At 43.7% G+C, this 25,116-nt stretch overlaps 3 protein-coding genes and 1 non-coding gene across 6 annotated transcripts in view; all 4 read left to right on the top strand.

Moving 5' to 3' along the window:
• LOC113021228 (myosin-9-like) overlaps positions 1-13,458 on the top strand; it is a 30,315-nt gene extending 16,857 nt beyond the window's left edge. For both annotated transcript variants that reach the window (XM_026165759.2, XM_026165758.2), the window contains 30 exons: positions 73-344; positions 546-719; positions 802-975; positions 1,076-1,190; positions 2,272-2,459; positions 2,843-2,964; positions 3,083-3,152; positions 3,237-3,397; positions 3,514-3,622; positions 3,749-3,880; positions 4,229-4,435; positions 4,529-4,666; positions 4,784-4,907; positions 5,030-5,201; positions 5,315-5,527; positions 5,629-5,773; positions 5,853-6,059; positions 6,227-6,331; positions 6,811-6,963; positions 7,106-7,354; positions 7,450-7,662; positions 7,758-7,970; positions 8,357-8,518; positions 8,609-8,737; positions 8,830-8,918; positions 9,018-9,141; positions 9,254-9,462; positions 9,649-9,757; positions 10,050-10,222; positions 11,845-13,458. In XM_026165759.2, the coding sequence (XP_026021544.1) occupies positions 73-344; positions 546-719; positions 802-975; positions 1,076-1,190; positions 2,272-2,459; positions 2,843-2,964; positions 3,083-3,152; positions 3,237-3,397; positions 3,514-3,622; positions 3,749-3,880; positions 4,229-4,435; positions 4,529-4,666; positions 4,784-4,907; positions 5,030-5,201; positions 5,315-5,527; positions 5,629-5,773; positions 5,853-6,059; positions 6,227-6,331; positions 6,811-6,963; positions 7,106-7,354; positions 7,450-7,662; positions 7,758-7,970; positions 8,357-8,518; positions 8,609-8,737; positions 8,830-8,918; positions 9,018-9,141; positions 9,254-9,462; positions 9,649-9,757; positions 10,050-10,222; positions 11,845-11,962 (4,769 nt within the window). In that variant the 3' untranslated portion in view covers positions 11,963-13,458. The remainder of the gene's footprint in view (positions 1-72; positions 345-545; positions 720-801; positions 976-1,075; positions 1,191-2,271; positions 2,460-2,842; positions 2,965-3,082; positions 3,153-3,236; positions 3,398-3,513; positions 3,623-3,748; positions 3,881-4,228; positions 4,436-4,528; positions 4,667-4,783; positions 4,908-5,029; positions 5,202-5,314; positions 5,528-5,628; positions 5,774-5,852; positions 6,060-6,226; positions 6,332-6,810; positions 6,964-7,105; positions 7,355-7,449; positions 7,663-7,757; positions 7,971-8,356; positions 8,519-8,608; positions 8,738-8,829; positions 8,919-9,017; positions 9,142-9,253; positions 9,463-9,648; positions 9,758-10,049; positions 10,223-11,844) is intronic.
• Positions 13,459-14,252: 794 nt separating this feature from the next.
• LOC113021262 (mitochondrial glycine transporter A-like) lies at positions 14,253-19,580 on the top strand. Of its 2 annotated transcripts, none has more exons than XM_026165824.2 (8): positions 14,253-14,441; positions 15,749-15,943; positions 16,415-16,539; positions 16,738-16,822; positions 16,934-17,113; positions 17,932-18,100; positions 18,212-18,372; positions 18,491-19,580. In XM_026165824.2, the coding sequence occupies exons 2-8, from the start codon at positions 15,929-15,931 to the stop codon at positions 18,611-18,613; spliced, it is 858 nt and encodes a 285-aa protein (XP_026021609.2). In that variant the 5' UTR covers positions 14,253-14,441; positions 15,749-15,928; the 3' UTR covers positions 18,614-19,580. The 2 variants fall into 2 exon arrangements, with proteins under 2 accessions (XP_026021609.2, XP_026021608.2); XM_026165823.2 differs by having other exon boundaries at positions 14,301-14,441; positions 15,835-15,943.
• Positions 19,581-22,177: 2,597 nt separating this feature from the next.
• On the top strand, positions 22,178-25,039 carry rpsa (ribosomal protein SA). The gene is made up of 8 exons (XM_026165814.2): positions 22,178-22,343; positions 23,109-23,279; positions 23,390-23,508; positions 23,753-23,998; positions 24,265-24,393; positions 24,503-24,665; positions 24,771-24,806; positions 24,899-25,039. The coding sequence occupies exons 1-8, from the start codon at positions 22,193-22,195 to the stop codon at positions 24,994-24,996; spliced, it is 1,113 nt and encodes a 370-aa protein (XP_026021599.2). The 5' UTR covers positions 22,178-22,192; the 3' UTR covers positions 24,997-25,039.
• LOC113021594 (small nucleolar RNA SNORA62/SNORA6 family) lies at positions 23,543-23,681 on the top strand. Its single transcript, XR_003272325.1, has one exon. It is a non-coding gene; the product is annotated as a small nucleolar RNA SNORA62/SNORA6 family (small nucleolar RNA).
• Positions 25,040-25,116: the final 77 nt, after the last annotated feature.

Here is a 25,116-nt window from a genome sequence, read left to right as displayed (position 1 = left end):
CTGCACATTAATTTTAAAATGTCACTCTTCCATCCTGCACTACTCATTCTCTTTCCCTCGTTTTCTCAATAGCTGCCCAGAAGGTATGCCACCTCATGGGCATGAATGTCACAGACTTCACCAGGGCCATCCTGTCACCCAGAATCAAGGTGGGTCGAGACTATGTCCAGAAGGCTCAGACTCAGGAGCAAGCAGAGTTTGCCGTGGAAGCCCTCGCTAAGGCCACATATGAGAGGATGTTCCGCTGGCTCGTCATGAGGATCAACAAAGCACTCGACAAGACCAAGAGACAGGGAGCCTCTTTCATTGGCATCTTGGATATTGCTGGCTTTGAGATCTTCGAGGTAAACACACAAGGCAGTTTTTAAAAATATAATTACCTCTCCATCAAGCACCACACTCGCTGCAGATAATTGTATAATTAACGTATATTAATTGTATATCAGCTATGTGATAGCTGAGCACTCATGTTCATGGCCGTCTGTTGTAACAGCATGCAGCCCCACGAGATTTCTTAAGCATTTTCTTTCCCTCCATGTCTCCAGCTGAACTCATTTGAGCAGCTGTGCATCAACTACACCAACGAGAAGCTGCAGCAGCTCTTCAACCACACCATGTTCATCCTTGAGCAAGAGGAGTACCAGAGGGAGGGCATCGAGTGGAGTTTCATTGACTTTGGCCTCGACCTGCAGCCCTGTATCGAACTCATTGAGAAGCCAGTGAGTTTTCTGATCTGCTGTAACTATGTTGGTCCTCTGAGCGTCTTTGTTGGTTTGACTCATGTGCTCTCGTCTGTCCCAGGCCAGCCCCCCGGGTATCCTGGCTTTGCTGGATGAGGAGTGCTGGTTCCCTAAGGCCACAGACAAGAGCTTTGTGGAGAAGGTGCTCCAGGAGCAAGGAACACATCCCAAATTCTTCAAGCCCAAGAAACTGAAGGATGAAGCAGATTTCTGCATTATCCATTATGCTGGCAAGGTAAACATCGCTTAGTTCATTATGCTGTTTACATCAACATATTTCTATCATTAAAAAAAAACCAAAAACTTGACACTTCCTGTCTGGTGTCACTCTACAGGTAGACTACAAGGCAGGCGAATGGCTGCTGAAGAACATGGATCCCTTGAATGACAATGTGGCTTCACTGCTCAACCAGTCCACAGACAAGTTTGTGTCTGAGCTCTGGAAGGATGGTGAGTCGAGGCAGATGCCTTGTTTTTGCCTTTAACCCAGGAATCGCTGCCCCTCTAAGATATGGGAATATAATCATGTTGCTTCATAGTGCTTTTTTTTTTCTCTCTTACTGTCTGGTGTGTGGACCTTTGTTTTTTACCTTTTTTAAATTTTTTTTTTTTCCTCAAATCCCGTTGGTGGTTTTCCTTCCATTCCTTCCCCTGTGTGGCCCCACTTTTTCTCATTTTTGTCTTTTACTGCATCTCAGAGGTACATAATTGTCAGAGAGCCTATTTTTATCAGCGTTTTCCTATTCTGCACTCAGATCCAGGTGAAAAAAGGTTTCTTTCATTTCTTTAGTATTTCTTCCTCCTTTTGGTCCTGTTCTTTCTCAAAAATGTTTTCATCCCCTCGTTCTCCCAGCTTTATCAACCAAAAGTGTATTTTGTGTTGCTCTAAAATCAGCTGTGTGTGCAGTAGCAAAATCTTCTGGTGGTCTTGCCACTTGTTGCTCTGTCATTGAACTCTCCTTTTCTCCCTCTGTGTGATAGTGTTGTTTGGGGACTCCTGGTGTTGGTCATGGGTACTGCAGCAATGGGTATATCCTGCATGGGTTTGGTGTTTTTTAATGTCACCACAAAAGTACATGCCCACTGCAACCGCCAATGTTTGTCACCTTCTCAGGCACATACATATTTAAATCAGTCATCGCACACATTTTCAAAAGCAACAAGCTGTCAGTTTCAGTAATGAACTCTCTCCACTCACTGCACTTTATACATGTTTTGTTCTTTAAATTTTGGGTGTGTTCTTTCCACACTTCACTGGCCTTGTGCGACTCCCTCTGTCAGCCTCCTTCCTGATTTGTTCCCCTCTCCACATGCACTTTTGTGTGTGATTGTGTGGCGTTTCACTGGTGCTGGTTTTGTGAACTACCTCTTCTCTCTCCTGTTGTGTTTACCAAGAGGAGGTGGAGAGACAATGCTCATATTCATTCTCCTTTTTGATGTGCATTTGATTTGAGTTTGCCTGGTGAAATATTCAAATCATGCTGACTTTGTACATAATGTCTTCTCCTTTCTGTTTTCCCCCCTCGTTCAGTGGACAGCATAGTGGGTCTAGATAAGGTGACTGGCATGTCTGAGATGCATGGCGCTTTCAAGACTCGTAAAGGGATGTTCCGCACGGTGGGCCAGCTGTACAAGGAGCAGCTGTCCAAACTGATGGCCACACTGAGGAACACAAACCCCAACTTTGTTCGCTGCATCATCCCTAACCACGAGAAGAAGGTACTACAGAAACGTGGGCATCTGACTGGATGTTGCCACTGCAACTGAAACTCTGAAAATGCTTAGCAGATGGGGTTGTTGAATTGTAAAGTTTGTCAGTTACGTCTGCACTAGAATACACCACTGAGCACATTTTATTTTGAGTCAGGAACCCAGGAGTTGTTGCACTCTGACCAGGTTTACCTGTCATGGTTTTTTTTTTTTTGTTTGTTTTGTTTTTGTTTTTGTTAAAGCTGTCACAGATCGACTCGGCCCAATTCTCATATTTTCATTTGCAGCTGAAACACCAACAGGGGCTCAAATGTCTTTCCTCTTGGAAAAGGAAGAGATGTTAATATGCAGAATAGAGCATACTCTTAATCAGCAAATCTTCCTCTTCTCAGGCTGGTAAACTGGACCCCCACCTGGTTCTGGATCAGCTGAGGTGTAATGGTGTGCTTGAGGGGATCCGTATCTGCAGACAGGGCTTCCCCAACCGCATCGTCTTCCAGGAGTTCAGACAGAGGTAAGACTATAAATGTTCCCACTGGGTTGTTTTTTTTGTTTGTTTTTTGTTTATTTTTTTCACATTTTAATTTATTTAAAAAACAACCCAATATGCTCTTCACCTGCGTTTCCCTCAGGTATGAAATCCTTACCCCCAATGCTATTCCCAAGGGCTTCATGGATGGAAAGCAGGCCTGTGTGCTCATGGTAAGTAGGCTTTAAACTTCTAATCACACCCTTATAATGCCTGCTTCCTCTGCCGGAGTGACTGATCATTCCCTTTCTTCACAGATCAAAAGCCTGGAGCTGGATCCCAACCTCTACCGCATTGGCCAGAGCAAAGTTTTCTTCCGAGCAGGAGTCCTGGCTCACCTGGAGGAGGAAAGGGACATGAAGATCACGGACATCATAATCAGCTTCCAGGCCTGGTGCAGAGGCTATGTGGCCCGCAAGTAAGAACATTTTTGTCATTATATAGATTACACATATAAAGTGTAATTCTTGTCTTTAAGTGTGTTACTTTACACTTCTAGAGAATATGAGTTGTGACTCTGCTGTTTGCTTGTAGGGCTTTTGCTAAGAGGCAGCAGCAGCTGACTGCAATGAGGGTGATCCAGAGGAACTGCGCTGCTTATCTTAAACTCAGGAACTGGCAGTGGTGGAGGCTCTTCACCAAGGTGAGCCTCGGCGTCCTCTCTGCAACTTCATAGCACTTGTTCTGGTTTTTTTTTTTTTTTCTCTTTAATTTTCCTCCTTGTTTTGGCTTTTCTTACTCTTCACATCTCCCATTTGTTTGTCCTCAGGTGAAGCCTCTGCTCCAAGTCAGCAGGCAGGAGGAGGAGATGCAGGCCAAGGATGAAGAGCTGAATAAGGTGAAAGAGAAGCATTTTCATGCTGAGCAGCAGATCCGGGAAATGGTGGACAAACACCAGCAGGTAAACTTGGAACATTCGTCCACTTTCTGGCACTGTTGCAGGGCTTCTATCAGTGACCCTGGTTTATTTCTTTAGCTATAATTTACACATGTTGTCAAAGCATCTCATGTGGGGAAAGTCATGCCAGAAAATAACTGCTCAGCTAGTCGACTTGAAACTGAACTTATTCAGGTGGACAGCAATAAACTGGATCAGATAAACTCACAGAAAGAGACAGAGTTTTGGTCTATTAGAGGATTTAAATATAGGTGGTGAATTCAGTGATGAGGGATAACATCGCTCTGAATTTTTTAGGTGACATTTTTTTCTGAACTTGTCTCTTAAACACCTATTTCCCGTTGCTTGTAGCTGAATGCTGAGAAGATGGCCCTGCAGGAGCAGCTTCAGGCAGAAACAGAACTCTGTGCCGAAGCTGAGGAAATGAGAGCCCGTCTTGCTGCCAAGAAGCAGGAGCTGGAAGAGATCCTCCACGACCTGGAGGCCCGAGTGGAGGAGGAGGAGGAGCGTGCCTCTCACCTGGCAACGGAGAAGAAAAAGATGCAGCAAAATATTTCTGTAAGCAGGAAAACAAAACATGGTAATTTAAATCTTAATATGGAGGGCGTATTGCCATGTTAAATCTCCAACTCGTCATTTATCTGCACACAGGACTTGGAGCAGCAGCTGGATGAGGAGGAAGCAGCCAGACAGAAGCTCCAGCTAGAGAAGGTCACCATGGAAGCAAAGATGAAGAAGATAGAAGAGGATGTTATGGTGTTAGATGACCACAACAACAAACTAATGAAGGTCAGGATGGATGAATTGGAAACGATAGCTGTGTAAATCAAGCACAGTAGGAATTTGTTCTGAAGATAATATACTAAACTAATAGTTTCATATTGTTCACCATTGTTGTGAGCACAGGAGAAGAAGCTGCTGGAGGAGAGGATCTCTGAGGCCACCACCAACCTGGCAGAGGAGGAGGAGAAATCCAAGAGCTTGCAGAAACTCAAGACCAAACATGAGGCTATGATCACAGACTTGGAGGGTGAGAAGAAAACCCAAAAGTAGCAGAGAGCATCATGCAACTTGTGTGTAATACAGCATCTTTTTTTCCCTCCATCCCTGTAATTAAAATTTTTTTTCTTTTTTCTTTCTTTTTTTTGCCAGACCGTCTGCGCAGGGAGGAGAAGCAGCGTCAGGAGCTGGAGAAGAACCGACGCAAGATGGAGAGTGACTTTACTGAGACAAGCGATCAGATTTCTGAGCTGCAGGCCCAGATTGCTGAGCTCCGTGCCCAGCTGGCTAAGAAGGAAGAAGAGCTCCAGGCAGCTCTGGCCAGGTCTGTGTAAACACTTAAGATGTTTGCCCTGCAGATTAAAAAATATTAATTTGAACAGTGTATTTAGGAATTCTTCACTAATTATTTTTTCCTGACTTCTTCCTCCCTTTAAGGATTGAGGAAGAGGCTGCACAGAAGAACCTGGCCCAGAAAAAGATCCGTGAGTTGGAAGCTCAGCTCTCCGAGCTCCAAGAGGACTTGGAGCTGGAGAAGCAGGCCCGCGCCAAGGCAGAAAAACACCGCAGGGATCTGGGAGAAGAGCTGGAGGCCCTCAAGACTGAGCTAGAGGACACTCTGGACTCCACTGCCGCTCAGCAAGAGCTCAGGTACAGACATTAGTATAGGAGCAAGTATAACAGCTAAACCTCAACACATCTGGTTGGGTGGTGTTTAGACAAGTCGACTAATCTCTCCTCTTCCTCCATAGGAGCAAACGTGAGACCGAGGTGGCCCAGCTTAAAAAGACTCTTGATGACGAAAGCAAACTTCACGAACAGCAGCTTGCTGACCTGAGACAGAAACACAGTCAGGCCTTTGACGAGCTCAATGAGCAGCTGGAGCAGGCTAAGAGGGTAATTTTTCAGAGCTGGTATTCAGATTCAGTTTTTCTCATTTGTCAGTTTCCTTTACAGTTTGACTGTCCGTCTACAGAACAAAGCATCTGTGGAGAAGAACAAACAGGCCCTGGAGTCTGAGAGGAATGAGCTGTCCATCGAGCTGCAGACTCTGATGCAGGGTAAAGGAGAGTCAGAACATCGCAGGAAGAAGGCCGAAGCCCAGGTCCAGGAGCTGCAGCTCAAACACTCAGAGAGCGAGCGCCAGAGGCTGGAGCTGGCTGAGAAACTCTCAAAAGTGCAGGTACAAATCTTAGAAGGCGCTAAGAACAGATATAGTGATTCCTTCTGAGAGCTGTCAGAATAATCGCAGTTGCATTTTTATAGAAGGCCAGGGATTAACAATTCAGTGTTGAGTGATGGTGTGTCCTTGTCAGTGGTTCATGTTTTTGTTTTTTCTTTTGTCCACAGGCTGAACTGGAGAATGTTAACAGCGTGCTGAGTGAGGTGGAGGGCAAGTCCATTAAGGCAGCCAAAGACTGCTCTACTGTAGAATCCCAGCTGCAGGACGTTCAGGTACACTGCCACACAGATGTTAAGCATGCATAACAAATACAGTGTTTAATACTTTTGTTGTTAGTTTCTTTTATAATAATCACTCTTGAGCAAACTGGCATAGACTAAACCTGAAGACATCTTCTGCAAAGTTAAAGTTTGTTAGTTTCTACTTAATATGTACAGTCTTAAGACATGTAGGGAAAGTACAATGAATACAAGTCTTTATTTTAAAGGGATAAAAAGCCCCAGACTATAACAATGAAGTATTTGTCTTCTTTGAAGTTTTTAAGTTGAACTGTAGCAGACGGACTTGACTGTGAAGACACTGGCTTCACATTAAATCATGTTGTTTAAAAGTCTTAACAAAAGAAGAGTGTATGAAGAGCTTTTTAGTGCAACCTTTAGCAGAAATATTTAAAAATGAAAGTATTGGCTGTTATAAACATCTGACTCTGTGACAACATTGCTGTAACTCTGCTTGTCCGTCATTTCAACAGGAATTACTGCAGGAAGAGACGCGCCAGAAATTATCAGTCAACACACGGCTGCGCCAGCTCGAGGATGAACAGAACAACCTGAAAGAACAGCTGGAGGAGGAGGAAGAAGCCAAGAGGAACGTAGAGAGGCAGCTCCAAACAGTGCAGGCTCAGGTAAAACATCGACTTCTTCACATTGCAGGACGCAAACCTGCTGCAAAGAATACCTGCATTTAGTTTTCTGTGGGAGCTCACAGTCGTTTGAATCGCAAATCCATCACACAGCTGACATGACTTTATCCCTACCCCTCCTCAGCTTGCTGAATTGAAGAAGAAGGCGGAGCAGGATGCTGGCTCTCTGGAAAGTGCTGAGGAGGGAAAGAAGAAGTTTCAGCGGGACCTGGAGGGAGTGAACCAGCGCCTGGAGGAGAAATGTGCCGCTTACGAGAAGTTGGATAAAACAAAGACGCGTCTCCAGCAAGAGTTGGATGACCTGCAGGTTGACCAGGACCACCTCCGACAGATCGTGTCCAACCTCGAGAAGAAGCAGAAGAAGTTTGACCAGGTAGGCCAAGTATACACAAGATAAGAGAGCCATTAAAATGTCTTGTGGAAGGAAAAGCAAAATAAAAACACTGCTGCATGTTGATTTTTCTGTAGATGCTGGCAGAGGAGAAGAATATCTCTGGTCGCTATGCAGAGGAGCGTGACAGAGCTGAAGCTGAAGCCAGAGAAAAGGAGACCCGGACACTGGCTTTAACCCGGGAGCTGGAAGCCCTGAGAGAGGTGAAAGAAGAGCTGGACCGCAACAACAAGCTGCTGCGGGCCGAAATGGAGGACCTCGTATCCTCCAAGGATGATGTTGGCAAGAACGTAAGTCAAGAAACATTTCTTTTTCTCTGTAGAGGTATGTTCTGCTCCAGTGCTGTCTATCCTTCGGTTTTCATCATAAATGTTCTTATATGCAGGTCCACGAGTTGGAGAAGGCCAAACGTGCAATGGAGCAGCAGCTGGAGGAGATGAAGACTCAGCTGGAGGAACTGGAGGATGAGCTGCAGGCCACAGAGGACGCCAAGCTGCGCCTGGAGGTCAACATGCAGGCCATGAAAGCCCAGTATGAGAGAGACCTGGCAGGACGCGATGAGATGGGAGAGGAGAAGAAGAGGGCACTGGTTAAACAGGTACAAATATTCATCCATCCAACATTTAGCTGCTACATATAGGTACAGCATTGTTGAAAGCAGGCGTGTTCTGATTCTCATGACTAAAGCGAGTGCGTTTTAGACCAACAATCTGGCAGTTTGGGAATAGGAGGGGGTAAATAGGAGGCGGCTGTTGCTAATTCATAACAAAATGCATTTTTTAGTTGTTCCGGGAGGAAAAAGTACTTACAACCTTAAAAACGTTCTGATTAGGTCTCAATGCTAGCTGGTTGAACTTCAGGAAGAACCAGAATGAGCACCCGGTAGCATAAAGTCAGAAATGAGTTGAAGTTGGGCTTAAAAGTTATCAGTGGAGAGGAACGTGTAGTTTTTCTTGGCTTTGATCAAATCGACGTGCCTTTCAGGTGAGAGAGATGGAGATGGAGCTGGAGGATGAAAGGAAGCAGCGTTCTGCTGCCGTGGCTGGACGCAAGAAGCTGGAGCTGGACCTGAAGGAGCTTGAGGCAGCCATCGACATGGCGAACAAGAACCGTGACGAGGCCCTGAAACAGTTGAAGAAACTTCAGGTGAGTGTTGCCTTTTTATATCTGATCTTTGAATAGGAAACATGGGGTTTGGTCTCAGCTTTTTGACTCTTCTCGTGTTTTTGGCTTCAGGCCCAGATGAAAGATCTCATCCGGGAGCTGGACGACACTCGCTTGTCCAGAGATGAGATTCTCACCCAGAGCAAGGAGACTGAGAAGAAGCTAAAGGGCATGGAGGCTGACATGCTCCAGATGCAGGAGGTTGGCATACACTCACTCATTCACCTGTGTTCTGTGCCCCTGCTCTGTGATCTACTTTAACTCACTGCATTTTCTTGTTTATTGCTATGCAGGAGCTGGCGGCTGCAGAGCGAGTAAAGAGGCAGGCCCAGCAGGAGAGAGACGAGCTGCAGGATGAGATCAATAACCAAGCCGCCAAGAAGTAAGACTTCAGTCATCAGTAAAATGAGCAGACCAGAAGTGTTCAGTATCTCTACTTGTGCCATATTTAATCTCTGCTCTCCCTCCTTCCTCTTTTTAGCGCTCAGGTTGCAGAGGAGAGGAGGCGACTGGAGGCTCGTATTGCTCAGCTGGAGGAAGAGCTGGAGGAGGAGCAGTGCAACACTGAGCTGGTCAATGACAGGCTGAAGAAGGCAATGCTTCAGGTTTGTATACACATGCAAACATTTTTAGACTCTGATTTGAAGTTCAGATGACTAAAGATGCTTAAACATTTAATATGTAGAATGGAAATAACTGATTAATTTTTACATTCAGACTGACCAGATGAACGTGGAGCTGACTGCAGAGCGCAGCACCTCTCAGCGTGTCGAAGGGGCTCGTTCCCAGCTCGACCGTCAGAACAAGGAGCTGAAACTGAAGCTGCAGGAGCTCGAGGGAACGGTCAAGTCAAAGTACAAGGCCAACATGGCCGCCCTGGAGACTAAAATTGCTCAGCTGGAGGAACAGCTGGATATAGAAACCAGGTAAAAGCCACTGAAGCGGAACCATACAGACACAATTGTTATTTCAGACTTGCTTCCAGCTAAGCCAGCTTTCTTCTGATTGGCTATCTCTTGTAAATAGGTTAGATCCACAGATTAGTGGGGCCTGAGATGACCATATTAGGAAAAAAAAGTGTCTTTTGTCTGACTGTTATGTTTGTGGCTCAGGGAGAGGCAGACTGCCACCAAACTTGTGAGACGCAGCGAGAAGAAACTAAAAGAAGTCATCCTGCAGGTGGACGACGAGAGGCGCAACACCGAGCAGTACAAGGACCAGGTGAGAGTTTCTTTACAGTAAACTCTGTCTCCCTGTTTTGGCTTTTCTGAGTATTTACAATGATGACTATGAATATCTGTGCATTATGCAACAAGTCAAATATTTAAATGAATTGAAAATAATGTAATGCTCCAAATCGAAATCAGATCTATTTTGACATTAGCTTTGTAGCCTTCATCAAAGGGAGACGTTTTTGTGCTTCTAACTTTATCTGGGCTCAAGCAAAAGTTTTTAATTGTTTTTATTTATTTATTTATTTATTTATTTATTTATATTTTCTCTTCTCCTTCAGGTCGACAAGTTGAACTCTCGCATGAAGCAGCTCAAGCGTCAGCTGGAGGAGGCTGAGGAGGAGGCTCAGAGAGCCAACGCCAGCCGAAGAAAACTTCAGAGGGAGCTGGAGGACGCCACAGAGTCTGCTGATGCCATGAACCGTGAAGTCAACAGCCTCAAGAGCAAGCTCAGGTGAGAAAAGCACCTGTAACACAGCAGAGGCTTTCATTATTATCAGAATACTTTATTGATCCCTGGGGGAAATTTTTTTATTTTATTTTTTTTTTAACAGTGCTCCATTATAAACCAACCTTAACAAGACAGATAATACGCTAACTAAGAAGATAGATATATACTCATCTTGAGCTTGCTGTAGCAGTCCTGCACAGATCAGCTGAAAGTGCAGGAAGCAGGCAAACTGCCTACCTGCCCTCCCCCCAGCTGCCCTCTTCTGCTTGTGCCAGCCATTTGGATTTGACATAGTAGACAGGATATTGACGGTTACACGCTCATGCAATAAACATGAGGATATATCACAAGACACGATGAGATATCTGCTAACTCTACACAGGGCCATTTAGCAGTTGTGGCAGTTTGTCTTGAAACGACTATAATCTCCACATTTCGCTTTACTTTGCATGATAGTGTTTTGACTTGAACCTCAATTATTCAATTCAATTCAATTTCTTTATTGTCCCACAAGGGGAAATTAGTTTAGCAGCAGGAGGATAAGAACAAACAGAACAATACTATAAAACAATAATAACAATAATAATGATAGAAAATTCAAGGACAATTATTTGCCATTAAGGAGACAAGACGCAGTAGGGATAAAAGAGACCTGGAGTCTTTTAGTCCTCCTCGGAGGTACTCTAAAACGGCGGCCGGAAGGCAACAACTCAAACTCACTGTGAAGTGGATGGTTCACACAATTAATAATAGAATGAGCCTTTCTAAGCACATTTCTATTGTAAATGGCCAAAAGTCCATCTTGCCAGCGCCCTGAAATTTTGCTAGCAGTTTTTACCAGAAGTCCCAACAGATTCTTATTCTTCACCGTCAGGTTACCAAACCAGGCAGCGATACAAAAAGACATCACAGATTCGATAAAACTTCTATAAAACAAGGACAACATCTCAGATGAGACGTTAAAAGATCTCATTTTCCTTAAAAAGAACAGTCTTTGTTGAACTTTTTAGTAGTGGCACCAGCATGAGATTCAAAACACAGTTTATGGTCAAGTACCACACCTAGATATTTATAACTCTCAACGATCCCAATATCGGCAGTTTTAATGATAGTGGGTGATGAGCTATAAGAGGACTTCCTAAAATCAATAATCATGTCTTTAGTTTTTGACACGTTAAGTGAGAGGAAGGACTCATCACACCAATTCACAAAATCATCTACAACCTGTCCATGGCCTGACTCGTCCCCCACACGATCACTGTGTCATCAGCAAACTTCAGGATGTGTCTGTTTGTGAAATTGCTGCGACACTCATTTGTGTACAGAATGAACAGAAGGGGAGAGAGGCAACAACCCTGGGGTGATCCAGTAGAGGAGGAGGAGAGCACATCAGAAAAGACATGATTTACCCTCACACATTAGGGTAAATCATGTCTTTTTGCAAATGGTCAATTAGGGACCATTTGCAAAATAAGCCTTAATATATTTAATATTTTTTTTTCTTACATTTCTTTGTAGACATTGCACTTTAGTTCGAAAAACACATTACTTATGTCTTCTTTGTTTTTGTTTTTTTTTTTTGTTTTTTTTTTTCTCATTTATAAATTCCTTTCTCTCTCTTTCAGGCGTGGTGACCTCCCCTTCACCACACGCCGCACCATTCCTCGCAGCAGTGGTGGCGGCGGTGATAGTGAGGAGGAGAGCGAGGTGAAGAGTGAAACCCCCGAGCCCAAGCCTGAATGAACTGCGCCTCTCGACTCGTTTAAAAATTACACCATAAATAGACCCAAAAACACACATGAGCACACATTACTGTAACTCCCAAAACGGAGACGCAAACATACAAATGTTGTCCAGATTAGCCACAGGGATGCAGATTAACATCTGATCTCGCTCTTTCTCTCTCGCAGTGACGATCTATGCATTCTCAATGCAGACACACACACCAGACGCCATTAAACTGGGACAATCACCATACTGACAAACACACACTTTTGTTTTTTTGGGGGGGCAAATTTCTCTGTTGCTTAATTTTTCATTCTCTTGGAAAAATGAAAATATTTTTATAAGGAAACATTCCACGTGTAATAGTCCCTTTAGGATCTATTTTTCTAACTGAAGAAAAAGAAGTATAGATAAATGAAGACAGATTACTGGAAGGGGACCAAAGTAATATCTCAATCTATAGAATAGTTTGGGTTTTCTTTTTTCTTTTTTGTATGCAGACATTTTTATAACGGTTAAGAAAGGAAGTGCTTCGTGTTTGTTATGCTCTTGCCTTGGTCTATAAAGGTGGTTTATATGCTGAAATGTATTCTAGCAATTTAGCTGCAGTTAGCACTCGTGACTATGCTTTTTGGGCTTGATCATTTTGTTACACACATTTCATGTGGAAACATTAAATTTGAAGGCTTTCAAGCAACAAATTGGCAACTTGTGAATCTATTGAAGGTATTTGATTGCGACTGTGCTGAAATTTCCTGATTTTTAGCACTGCATTTGGGTTGTGTTGGGGAGGGGGGGCATTTTAGCCTAGATATTATCATAAACCACTGCATTTGAGTGTTTCATTGACACAAAGCTTGAAAGTTTTGAATACACGGTGCACATCCCAATTTAGTATGTGTGCGCACACAGCCAACACACACTAAAGGCCTTAAATGCAGCAGAAATCTCCTGGGCAGGGTCATTTATTTTTCTGTTTATCCCCATCAGTGTTTTGTTTATTTGCTAATGTTCAGGGTAAAGTTTAAATGGGGTGGTGGGGTAGTCTCTTTACTCACAGCACACACTGTATTCTCAGGGTACAGCTTGTTGACAGAAGTTGCTGATTTTTATCACAAACCAAAGGCACATTCATGTGATACGGATTGTAATTTATCACTTGTATGCTAAAGTCTGACTGGCCTTTAAGATGTCATATACGCCAGGTTCTGAGTAGATGTATCAGATAAACGAGCAGTCTGTGTCTAAATGATGGAGAAACCCCAACAAGCTGTGCCCGAGGTAGCTTTTGGCTCACACTGCTGGAAAGTGAGAGGAATGTGTCGTAACTTAAGACTTACGGCTCACAGTTTAAACAATCACATCTTTCGCACTTAAAGGAAATCCAAAAGGGGGGGAGAAAAAATAAACTGCATCTCGATTATTGTAATGTTTTTCTGTCTGCACCTCTGGAATGGAAATCATGTTGTGAAATGTTGGAATTATTACGATTAAAGATGCTTTCTAAACTGCCACGTGTTGTCTGTCTGCGTTTTTCTTTTTTTTTTTTCTTTTTTTTCCCCTAATGCTTACTCTTTTGTTTACATCAGAGTTCACACTGAAAGAACAAGGGTTAAGTTTGAAGGTCAGAACCAGACAGCTCAGTGGTGGATCACATTTGTTATTTATAAAGTGTTGCGTCCCCACCAGCAGACGGCAGCCAGGGTTTTCCATCATGCTCGTGAGGAGGAGCAAAAGCAGGTCAGAACCGGTTTAACTGAGTAAGAGTAAACGTGGATGAAAGATATTTTATTTCTAGTTTAGACACTAATAGACGGTAACTTAAAAGGAGAGAAAGGTTATGTGTAAATTAGAGTCCTAAACAGTTGACTGTGAAAATGCTACAAGTACTGCTGTTGGCTAAATGACTGCTAGTTGTACTTTTGTGTATTTCAGTTTTTTATTATACTATCTATCCTACAATTGACTTGGTTCTAATTTAGGGGGGAAATTACCTCACTCATTTTTGTTTTAAATTTATTTGGTATAGTTTCATTTCAATAAAAACTCAAAACATGTTTCGTTCCGTTCAAATAAATACATTGTAATTTTTTTAAGTTAAATTTAAATTAAATTACTAATTAACTTAAAAAATAGTCTTTTTTTCTTTTTACTCACCCTGGCTTCCCGGAGAGGCGCCCTTATCTTGCGCACGTCACAGCCAGAAGCTGTTTAACCAATCAGAAGGCTGTATCGCAGATGGGCGGTGCTTCCGCGTAGTTTCGACACGCTGCGTCTGAGAACAGGAACCGGCCGGTTTGGGCTTATCGCAGAGAGATAGAGAGGCGGCTGTCAGGTTTGGTGGTACATTGCAGCTCTTTAGTGGGGAGTGGTGGTGAGGTTTGTCTTCGCCCTGAGTAGTCAATTAGAAGAATTTGCGCTCAAGCGTAACTTCGTTGATGTTATTTATTTGGACTTCGGCGGGGAGAGAAAAACAATTGGTGGACTATAGTTAAAGGTGCGTTAGAGGGAGAGCTCAGCAGAGCCTCAATACACAACATTACACACACGATTTTCATCAACGCGCTCTTTTAAAAAAAATGTTTTTGAAAACGTGTTGTCAGCTAATCTGTCAGAAGTCCTGCGGAAAGTCGAAGGAGACACCTGAAGTAGGCCCCCTTTTCAATATAAACGCCATAGTGGGAAGACGAAATGTATTTTAAACACAAAAATCAGCACATCTGGTCTTTGGCACGATTATAAAAACTGTTGGTGTAATTAGATTGTTGGGTTACAGTATCTTGTTTTTGGCGTTTTTATTATACATAAAATCCACAACTTTGCATGATTTGCATGACTTAAGTGATTCAAGTAAAATCAGTAAATGCGACTGGAAAGGATGTGTGCTAGCTCCATGTAGAGGAAATTACATTATTATCTTCAGACCTTAGATTTTAGACTGAAAGCCCAGTAGTACAGATGTTCCACAAGGATCCCTCCTCGGTCTTCTTTACTTCTTTTATTTTTTATTTTTAATGTTATTTAGCATATCAAACAGTGTTATATCTCTGTCTTTATAACTTGTTTTATATGTCTCTGGCTCTTGACTTAATTTGGACATTGCACATTTGGAGCCTGCTTTCGATGTATTTTAATTTTCTTTCATCTTAAATAAGTGCTTATTATTTTCTGCTCATCAAAGCAGCCTGCTTGGAAGCCCTGGATAGACAGTAAATGAATCTTAACACACATGTGGAACACATAGAAATTGGAGATTTAAAGTAATTGTGTGTGCTGAAATATTCCTGAGAATGAGATCACCGCACAGTCTACAGTTGTTTGTTTCCTATTAATTTTATGCATGCTTCTCCCTCCTACCTGATGGTGCTTCATTCTCTTTATCACCCTGTGCTGTATTTCATCATCTCAACATCTTATGTTGAAAAAAATGCAAACAGTGATGTAAGGGTTTTATTTCTAAGGACAGCCAGTGTTTTCTTTGCTTACACTTAAGTGCAGAATGCCAGCTCACAGGGCTTTCCAGCGCTAGCTGTGTCTCTTATGTACACTGTGGAACTGTTTTTGGACACTGTGCTCAAAACAAGTGCGAACAGTCTTTACTTTTGACGTACTCGCTCACGCTCTTCACAGTCTCGTGAAGGACACGCAGCAGTGTCTCATGCACCGGGTCTATCCTAATTTGTAGCATGCTGATCTTTGGTCAGTTAATGAGTGGCCTTGTGTATCGGGTGGGGGCAAATAGGACACACGGTGTTGGTCAGGCAAGCTTTATCTATTCTGTGTGCGCACTGTCCCCTCATTCAGACAGCAGAGCTGCGCTCCCTCACCATCTCTCCATCCCTGCTCCTGGAAGGCCAGTGTGAGTAACTCCTCTTTCTCCCTCTAATCAGAGGGAGACATTTCAGTGGACGGCAACGAGGGGAGGAAGCCAGAAGGTTTAGTGTATTGCAAAAACGTCTTGAGAAGTGACCCTCGAGAAGAAACATGGAACTTTTAGTGGTGAGTATTAGATCTCCGTTTTGTTACATCAGAAGCTCCATCCTTATCAGTGCGTACATCCTTATTAGGTAACTTGAGATCAGGGCGTCCTGTCTGACTGATAACTTTTGGAAATACTGATTAACTAATCCACGGTCTAAGAGTCTGACGGCGGTTAAGGTGAAGAAGAGCTGCTGAGTCATTAAGCTGAGGGAGCAAACTCTGTTGTTACATCACATGTGAATGGTACTGTGAGGCTGGGCGTTATAGGGGAAAAGACGGTTGGAATATTGAAGTGGTATTAAATTATTTATTTACAAAATATAAACATGGTTTAATAGAGTCACTGTCAGTGGCGATTACATCTAAGTAGTTTGTTGTTGTAAGTGTGCATTAAAGAGACAGAAATATGCTCTGTAGGCATAGTCATGACAGTCAGGATTTTAACTAGAAATGCAAATGAAATTTGCCCCCCTCCCCCACAACCCTCAGGTGCACCCGGCCATCAAAGCCTTCATGTGTGGCTCCCTCAGTGGAACCTGCTCCACGCTGCTGTTCCAGCCCCTCGACCTGGTCAAGACCCGTCTGCAGACTCTGCAGACCGGCGTGCAGCCTGGGTGAGTGTGCATGCACAGTTGTCAGTGTCGCATGCTTTCCTGTCTCATAAGATCCAAAAGCTGATTTTATTTATTTATTGACTGGGTGAACTCAAAAAGCATGACATTGATTGACCTTTATAGGCCGCACACATAGCAGCAGCGTTGACTGTTTTTGGCTTTCGGTCATCTTATCTGATGCCTGTATTGTTTCTTCAGTTCGGGCAGAGTGGGGATGGTGTCGGTGCTCCTCAGTGTGGTGCGGACAGAGAGGCTGCTGGGACTCTGGAAAGGAGTTTCACCGGTTAGAGCTTCTGTATACTCGAGTCTACCTCGTGTACAGATTTAGTCACAAATTCCTGCTGTGTGAGCCACCATGCATCTGACAGTCTCTCTCCTCCGTCTGCTCCTTTAGTCCTTCGTCCGGACCATCCCAGGAGTTGGGATCTACTTCAGCACCTACTACTCTCTGAAGCAGCACTTCTTACAGGACAGATGCCCAGGGGCCGCGGAGGCTGTGCTGCTGGGGGGCGGAGCCCGGACGGTGGCGGGGGTAGTGATGCTGCCGGTTACTGTCGTCAAGACACGTTTTGAAGTAAGCAGTGTCCAGAGGGGGTGTACTACGAAGCGAGGTTAATTGGTTAGTGAGGTATGTCGAACTTCAAGTCGGAGATTTCAATGTCACCTGGTGGCTCTCTAGGTTGCCATGGAAACCTGGTGCTGAACACATAATCTGTCTGGAGCAGGTTATATTCAGTTTAGGTTTAAAATTGTCTCGTGGCTCTGTGTATTCGCTGATTAGTGCTGATAAGTGATTTATGGATTTCCTGCTGAGTCAGCGCGTACTAACTATAGATACAGCACTGTAGATTTTCTGCTGCATATTTCTCAGTTGCTTTATTCATAGCACCAGTGTTGCCTTTTTGGTGTATGTGTTTTATAGCCTGTTCTTTATAGACCTCAGTCACGTGTAACTCTGATAATGACTCTGACTGAAGTAGGCGGTGCTCAGTCGTTTCATTGTATGTGGAAGAAGGGTGAAAAAGGTGTGTCAGATACCCTCTCTTCACATGAGCTAAACCCCAGAGCTTCTGCGTCTACTTACATGAAGTAATTCATGAATATAAGATTTTTTGAAAAGCCTAAAATAAATAGAATATGTTTCTATAATACTGTGTTAAAAAAATAGATAGAATTTGGTATAATTTCAATTGATTATTCTTCTGAAGTGAAAGAAATTCTTTAAAACAAAAATGCATCTGTGCAGCTTGTATGTGAAGAAAACATATATGTAGACAAATGTTTACTTCATTGATATTATTGTTTGACCTGTGCAGCGTGCTTTCACTTTAGCGTTGCGTTCATATTGTGCTGTTTTATGCATGAACTGAACCAGACGTCTTTGTGTTTCAGTGTGGCAGGTACAGTTACGGGAGTGTGATAGGGGCTCTGCGCAGCGTGTGCCAAACTGAAGGTCCCGCGGCTCTGTTCTCCGGCCTCATGGCCACTCTCCTCAGAGACGTTCCTTTCTCCGGCATCTACGTCATGTTCTACAGCCAGACCAAAGCCTCACTCCCCAAAGGTAAGTATGGACTCAGAGAGACATTTAGTAGCTTAAGAACGAGAAATATTCGCATTTGGAGTTCTTCTTGGTGTTCATTTAAATACACATGCTGGCCTATCTTCCTTTTAGAGATCAGCACGTCTCCTGCGGCTCCTGTGGCTAACTTCAGCTGCGGGGTTCTGGCTGGCGTGTTGGCCTCCCTCATCACTCAGCCTGCTGATGTGGTCAAAACACATGTCCAAGTGAATCCGCAACTCAAGACAGCAGAGGCCATCAGATACATCTATATGGTAGCTGTCTCAATCTTCCTTCTTGCTCTGCTGTGGTTTTAAAATTGCGTTCCATGTATCGTGTTGAATAAGCTGGTTTTAATCAGCTGCATGCCTCACTTTGCTCTCACTCTCTAAGGAATATGGACTCCAGGGCTTCTTCAGAGGGGCCGTTCCTCGGTCTCTGAGGAGGACCATGATGGCGGCCATGGCGTGGACCGTTTATGAACAAATGATGGCGCACATTGGGCTGAAGTCCTGAAAGTGATCAATGTTGAAAATGTTGTAAAAGGAAGAAGAGATATAGATGGAGTTGCAGTGAATGAGCGCACAGGAAGGAACTGGAACTACTGCAGTGCTCGTTAGCGTGTCAGAAGCTTTCAGTGACCGATTTCACTCAGAGTCTAAGAGACATGTGGGAGGTCTCCTGTACATTTAGTGTCTTACTGGGTGTGTCTGAAGGTCAGAATGTGCAATATAACTTTAAAAAGACTTTCAAGATGATACAAAAATGCTCTGATATTTTTCTACTGCACTACTAATTACACAAACTTTGGTGATTTTGCTCCAACTATTTGGACCATGTTTGAGAAATCCCTTCAGAGTTTTGCGTGTGCTCCTGGGGGGCTTTTTGTGACAAATGGTTTCTTCCTTCTTGTTGTAAATTCACTTCCACATATTTAGGAGTCTTCGCAATCTGCAGGTTAAACTTGGCAGATCAAATGCTTTTGAGTGCAGATTAACTGGGAAATGTTCACTACACACTAGCCTGGCTGTTGTAGGGCTACAAATAAGATTTGGACTGTATGCAGAAACAATGTCTGTGTCTCTCCACAGTGTTCTAAAACTCTTTGAATGGCAGGGAAACCCTGGTCTGAGTGGGATTTCCAAAGCCTCAGATGTTTGCATGCTGTGTGCAATGACTCAGCCCATGACTACTACAGGCAGTGAGCCAGATTAAGCCCAGACTTATGCACTTTAACCTCAGCATATGTTCAAAATCTAGAGAGCTTCTTAAAGACAAGATTGTGAGTCTCCATGTGTAACAGTGTTATTTATATTCTGATACTTTATTTAAGTGTGTGCTCACTTGACACGTGCATTTGCCAAAAATTCATCTGCCTTAAAATGTCTTTGGAGTCTTTTGATATTTGTTAAAAGTGGTTTTTCATGCAGACGTTTTCACTTTTTAAACATGTCAAACAAAATAAAGTTATTGGAAAATTTCATCTCTGTGTTAATTTTATTAGGAGAAAATGACCAAAAGTCATTTTGGTCATTTTCAGGGGCGATCGTGGCTCAAGAGTTAGGAGTTCGCCTTGTAATCGGAAGGTTGCCGGTTCGAGCCCCGGCTTGGATAGTCTCGGTCGTTGTGTCCTTGGGCAAGACACTTCACCCGTTGCCTACTGGTGGTGGTCAGAGGGCCCGGTGGCGCCAGTGTCCGGCAGCCTCGCCTCTGTCAGTGCGCCCCAGGGTGGCTGTGGCTACAATGTAGCTTGCCATCACCAGTGTGTGAATGTGTGTGTGAATGGGTGAAGGGGTGGCACGGTGGTTAGCACTGTTGCCGCACAGCAAGAAGGTCCTGAGTTCAATTCCACCATCAGGCCGGGGTCTTTCTGTGTGGAGTTTGCATGTTCTCCCCGTGTTTGCGTGGGTTCTCTCTGGGTACTCCGGCTTCCTCCCACCATCCAAAGACATGCAGCTTGTGGGGATAGGTTAATTGGATAATCCAAATTGCCACTAGGTGTGAATGTGCGAGTGAATGTGAGTGTGAATGGTTGTCTGTCCCTATGTGTTAGCCCTGCGACAGACTGGCGACCTGTCCAGGGTGTACCCTGCCTCTCGCCCAATGACAGCTGGGATAGGCTCCAGCGCCCCCCGCGACCCTGAAAAGGACAAGCGGAAGCGAATGGATGGATGGACCAAAAGTCATGCCTGAATTTTAAGCTCGAGTTCAGTACTGATTACTCTGTTATGTGCACCTAAGCTAGTACCAGGCTGGACCCTTTTGCCTTCATAACGGCATTAATTCTGCAACAGGTTGCAGAAAACCTCCCTCAGAGATGTTGCTCCATAATGAGGTGACTGGAAGCCATTTGAGTGCAGTGAACTTGCTGTCATGTTCATGAAAAGTTGAAATGTGTGGCATGGTGTGTGTTATCCCTTTGGGAAGCAGCTATCAGAAGACTGGTACACTGTGGTTATAAAGGGATAGACATGGTTAGTAACAACAGGCTGTGGCATTAAAATGATGCACAGTTGGTACTAAGGGGCCATGAAAATAGCCTTCATATCACAAGACAGAATGGATCCATGCTTTCATGCTTTTCATACCAAATTCTGACCCTACCATCAGACTGCGCAGAAGAAACGGACAAATCAGACTCTTCTATTGCTCATTTTGGTGAGCCCAGACAAATTGTACCCTGTTGCTGCCATTTGATTGGCTGATTAGATATTTTTGTGTTAACAAGCAGTGTCTGATAAAAGGACTGGTGAGTGTACATATTTTTCTTAATTTAGTGCTCAGATCAGCTTGCCAAAAATAAGAGTACTATTAACACAAGAACACGCCCCTGACATGCATGACTGTGTACTCTTTCCTTTCATTAACTGAGGTGTATAAAAGAATAATCATCTGTGAGAGTTCAGGTGTAAAACTATAAAAAAAAAATAGGAGTGTTTTTAAATGATTACAAAGCTGTTGCTCAGAATATTGTCACGCACTGCAAGAACATGAGGGCTGTTAGAGATAAGCGCTGTACCAGTGCACAGGGAGGGGTGGCACGACATGAAATAGGACGGTACAAAGAGTGTAGCACTGTCAGTCTAAAGTAAGAAGGCTATTTAGGCTGAAATAAACAACTGAATTAATGAATTTAGAAAACTGTTGGCTTTGTAGATCAGCATCTATAAATGATATACAGAACACACTTAACAGACCTGATTTATGACTTTTCCACTCATATTTAGGGGTGATCGATCATGTTTGAAATACTTCATCATATTAAAAATCATTTTAACAAGTTGCATACTTCAGTCATGTACAAGCTGAGAGTCAGCGACTTATAGTGTTTGACTTTATGTCAGAATTATGTCCAATTATGCTGTTTGTTAAAGTTATGTATTATTTGGTGCTCTCAAGTTACACAGCACTGTTTTCAGAGTCTGTTTTTGTTTTGTGCCTTTTTTCTACAGCCATGAGAATTGGCTTTTGTTTTGGTAGGGGGTTGTGAAAATATTTTATTGCATGTGTGTTGGACTGCTTTGGTTATGAAGTTATTTAAAAAAGGAAATCCAATGATTGTGAGGGGTGTTGACATCCCACCTTTTTTACCCAGTCATTTAGGTCACATTCCCAGAAAACAGCTCCAAAACATCTCAGGCATCTGACCCATGTCCATCACCTCTAATGCCCTTGAAATGTACCCAAACCCCATTTTTCGGTGAGCCCATTAGTCCCACAGAAAACTAATCAGCTGTCTGTTCTGTCTGTGTATTGCCTCGGTAATCTATTGTAATTTAATTTCAAATATAGGACCATTTCAAAGAGGGAACAACAGCAGAGCTCTCTACACACAAGATACGTTTCACTAAAACAATTTCACAATCGTGTACATATTATGATCCCTTTGCCTGGAACACTTTATCTCTGGCAAATATGTTAGGAACACAGGTCAGTCTTTCACCGAGAAGTCAGCGTCTCAGCATTGTCTTAATATGGTCTTTCCATCTCCATTGTCTTAATATGGGATACCCATCCGACCCGTGAGCCCACCTCTGGTTACCTCTGCTCCTACCATTGAAGCACGTGGAATTAAAACTCCACCTAGTGGCGAAAATGCGGATGTTTCTCATTTTTTACCTCCTCCCCGCCTTCGGTTTAACCAGCCAATCACACGCTTGGAAATTTGGTATAAAAATAACGTCATTTCCTTCAAGCGCCCTCTTTTTCACCGTGTGGTCAGATTTCCATACGGCGTTGTTTCGTGGTAAGTTTAAACCAGCCTATTTAGTCATTTTAAATCGAAAGAAATAGTCAAAATTCGTAAAGTTATGACCGAGGACAAAGAACATATACCGTGGGTAGACAGGCGCAGACTACCGTGCCCTAATTTTCTTAATTTTCAACGCATTCATGATGCTAACATTTGTAGCTAACATGCTAGCTGCTGACACGCGCTCTTCCTCGGTTTCTCGTGCGCCTCGCCTCCATCCAATGAACAGCGGCAGTGACGAGATTTCATATGATTGTAATTGATATCTGAAGACGATGGCAACCATACACATGAGTTATCATGACTTTTTACGCTCCAAGTGGCCTTTCGCATCCAAGATACCTCAACTTAATCCCCGCGTTGCTGCTTAGCTTCCTTTAAGTAAGATACGAGCTTCTGCGCCTTCACCCCTCGTAGTTATGTTTTTCCCGACCTTCCTAACGAGATCTGCATATCGTTTGCGCTCCCTAAATGGCTGATGATTTAATCCGGAGGCTAAATTGACTTGACACATGCGCGTTTGTGGGGTGAACATGTCTCCGTTGTGGCCTGCTGCAAGAGCACACACTAAGGGAGCATCTTCACTTTGCTAAGAGCTACTGTTCTTGTGCTCAGCAATGGGTTTTTGCTGTTTTGTGTCTGATTAGAAATGCACTGATGTAAATCTAATTTTTTGGATGCTTCTTGTCTGGTCGTGGGTGTACTATTTTGTCTCTTTTGCAGCTTGTAGTTTTTCTAAGTCTACTTTTTTCCCCACAGCTCTCCCACTAACTCGTAACGCAGGGAAAGCGGTCACGATGTCCGGAGGTCTGGATGTCCTTCAAATGAAGGAGGAGGATGTGCTGAAGTTCCTAGCAGCGGGAACCCATCTGGGAGGTACCAACTTGGACTTCCAGATGGAGCAGTACGTTTACAAGAGAAAAAGCGACGGTGAGTGGTGTAGCAGTCATCTGTGCTATGACGATGGAGCTTTTTGATTACTTTGTCCCTGCTGCGGCTTTACATGCAAATGACAAAACTTGTCGTGTTTTGCTCACTAGGTGTGTACATCATTAACCTGAAGAAGACCTGGGAGAAGCTGCTGCTGGCAGCCAGGGCCATTGTTGCCATTGAGAACCCAGCTGATGTGTGTGTCATCTCTTCCAGAAACACTGGCCAGGTAAAGTTCTGGTAAAACTGACTCATTGTTGTTATGTGCACACTGTTAAAACCTGGCACTTGCGTTGGTGTTCAGGTGTCGGAAGTGTGCAAGAGTAATCAGGCCGGGATTCGCTAACACCATAAGGACAACTGTCCCATGAATGGGGTTTGATAGTAACCTGAGCCACAGTTCTTTTTAAAAAAAAAATCTAAGTTATTATTTCTGTTGCGATCTCAAGTAAAACCTGTACTGTCTGTTTCAGAGAGCAGTGCTGAAGTTCGCCTCTGCCACTGGTGCCACTACCTTCCATGGTCGTTTCACCCCTGGTACATTCACCAATCAGATCCAGGCTGCTTTCAGGGAGCCCCGCCTCCTGATTGTGACAGATCCTCGTGCTGACCATCAGCCACTGACTGAGGCTTCATACGTAAACATCCCCACCATTGCCCTGTGCAACACTGACTCCCCGCTGAGATATGTGGACATTGCCATCCCCTGTAACAACAAGGTAAAATTCAGTTAGTTTAAAACAATGACGAATGAGTCTTTGCACACACAGCTAGAGCCCTGCTGTTTTGTCTGTGCAGTGTGTGGTGTAGAATGTGTGCTAAATAAAAGTGCCTGATCGCCAACTTCTTTTCTCTGAACCACACCAGGGAATTGGAGTTGAGGTCTTGCCACAAACTCTTTTCTACAGCTTTATGCCTTTTTGAATGTAATGAATCGCAGTGCAGCCCCGACAGGTTTGGATTTGACCCTATTTGTCTGTTTCAGGGTCACCACTCTGTGGGTCTGATGTGGTGGATGTTGGCCCGGGAGGTCCTCAGGATGAGGGGAACCATCTCCAGGGAGCACCCATGGGAGGTCATGCCAGATTTGTACTTCTACAGGGACCCTGAAGAGGTATGACTGGCACACTCAACTTATCTAAAAGTACTGAAGTGGCTAGAACCAAGTGCATGAGGCATACATCCTGCTGATACACTCACTAATGCTTATTATGTGCTTGTAGATTGAGAAGGAGGAGCAGGCTGCTGCTGAGAAGGCTGGTGTTGGAAAGGAGGAGTTCCAGGGCGAATGGACCACCCCTGCACCTGAGTTTGCCCAGCCTGAGGTGGCTGACTGGTCTGAGGGCGTTGCAGTGCCATCTGTGCCCATTCAGCAGTTCCCTGCAGGTAAGATGATTTGCTGCTTTGTGTTTAACTTGTAAATGCAGTGTAAGATTTTTCATTCACTTTTTCACACTTAATGGTTTAAACTTGATTGGGATTTTATTACAGCACCTGCCCCTGTCAAGCCTGGTGAGGTCTATACTGGTGAGTTTTTATATGGATCTTCATTACCTTTGTGTATCATGTGTGCTGTTATAGTCTCTGAACTTAACACCTTTTTTCCTGTTCCATTCTAGGTGAAGACTGGAGTACTCAGCCTGCCACAGAGGATTGGTCCACAGCACCCACTGCTCAGGCTTCTGACTGGGGTGGCGCTGCTTCTGACTGGTCTTAAAATTGATGCTCATGTCAACAATAAAGTGTTTTTTACACTTTGACTTTGATTTGCTGTTTCATCTGATATTTACAATTAAAAGTAACGAAAAATGCACTAAATAACCAATTAAGAAGACTC

The sequence above is a fragment of the Astatotilapia calliptera genome, chromosome 4, assembly GCF_964374335.1.
Source record: "Astatotilapia calliptera chromosome 4, fAstCal68.1, whole genome shotgun sequence".
Taxonomy (NCBI): Eukaryota; Metazoa; Chordata; class Actinopteri; order Cichliformes; family Cichlidae; genus Astatotilapia; species Astatotilapia calliptera.
Note: the sequence above shows the minus strand (reverse complement) of the source record. Positions and strands in the feature narration are given on the sequence as shown.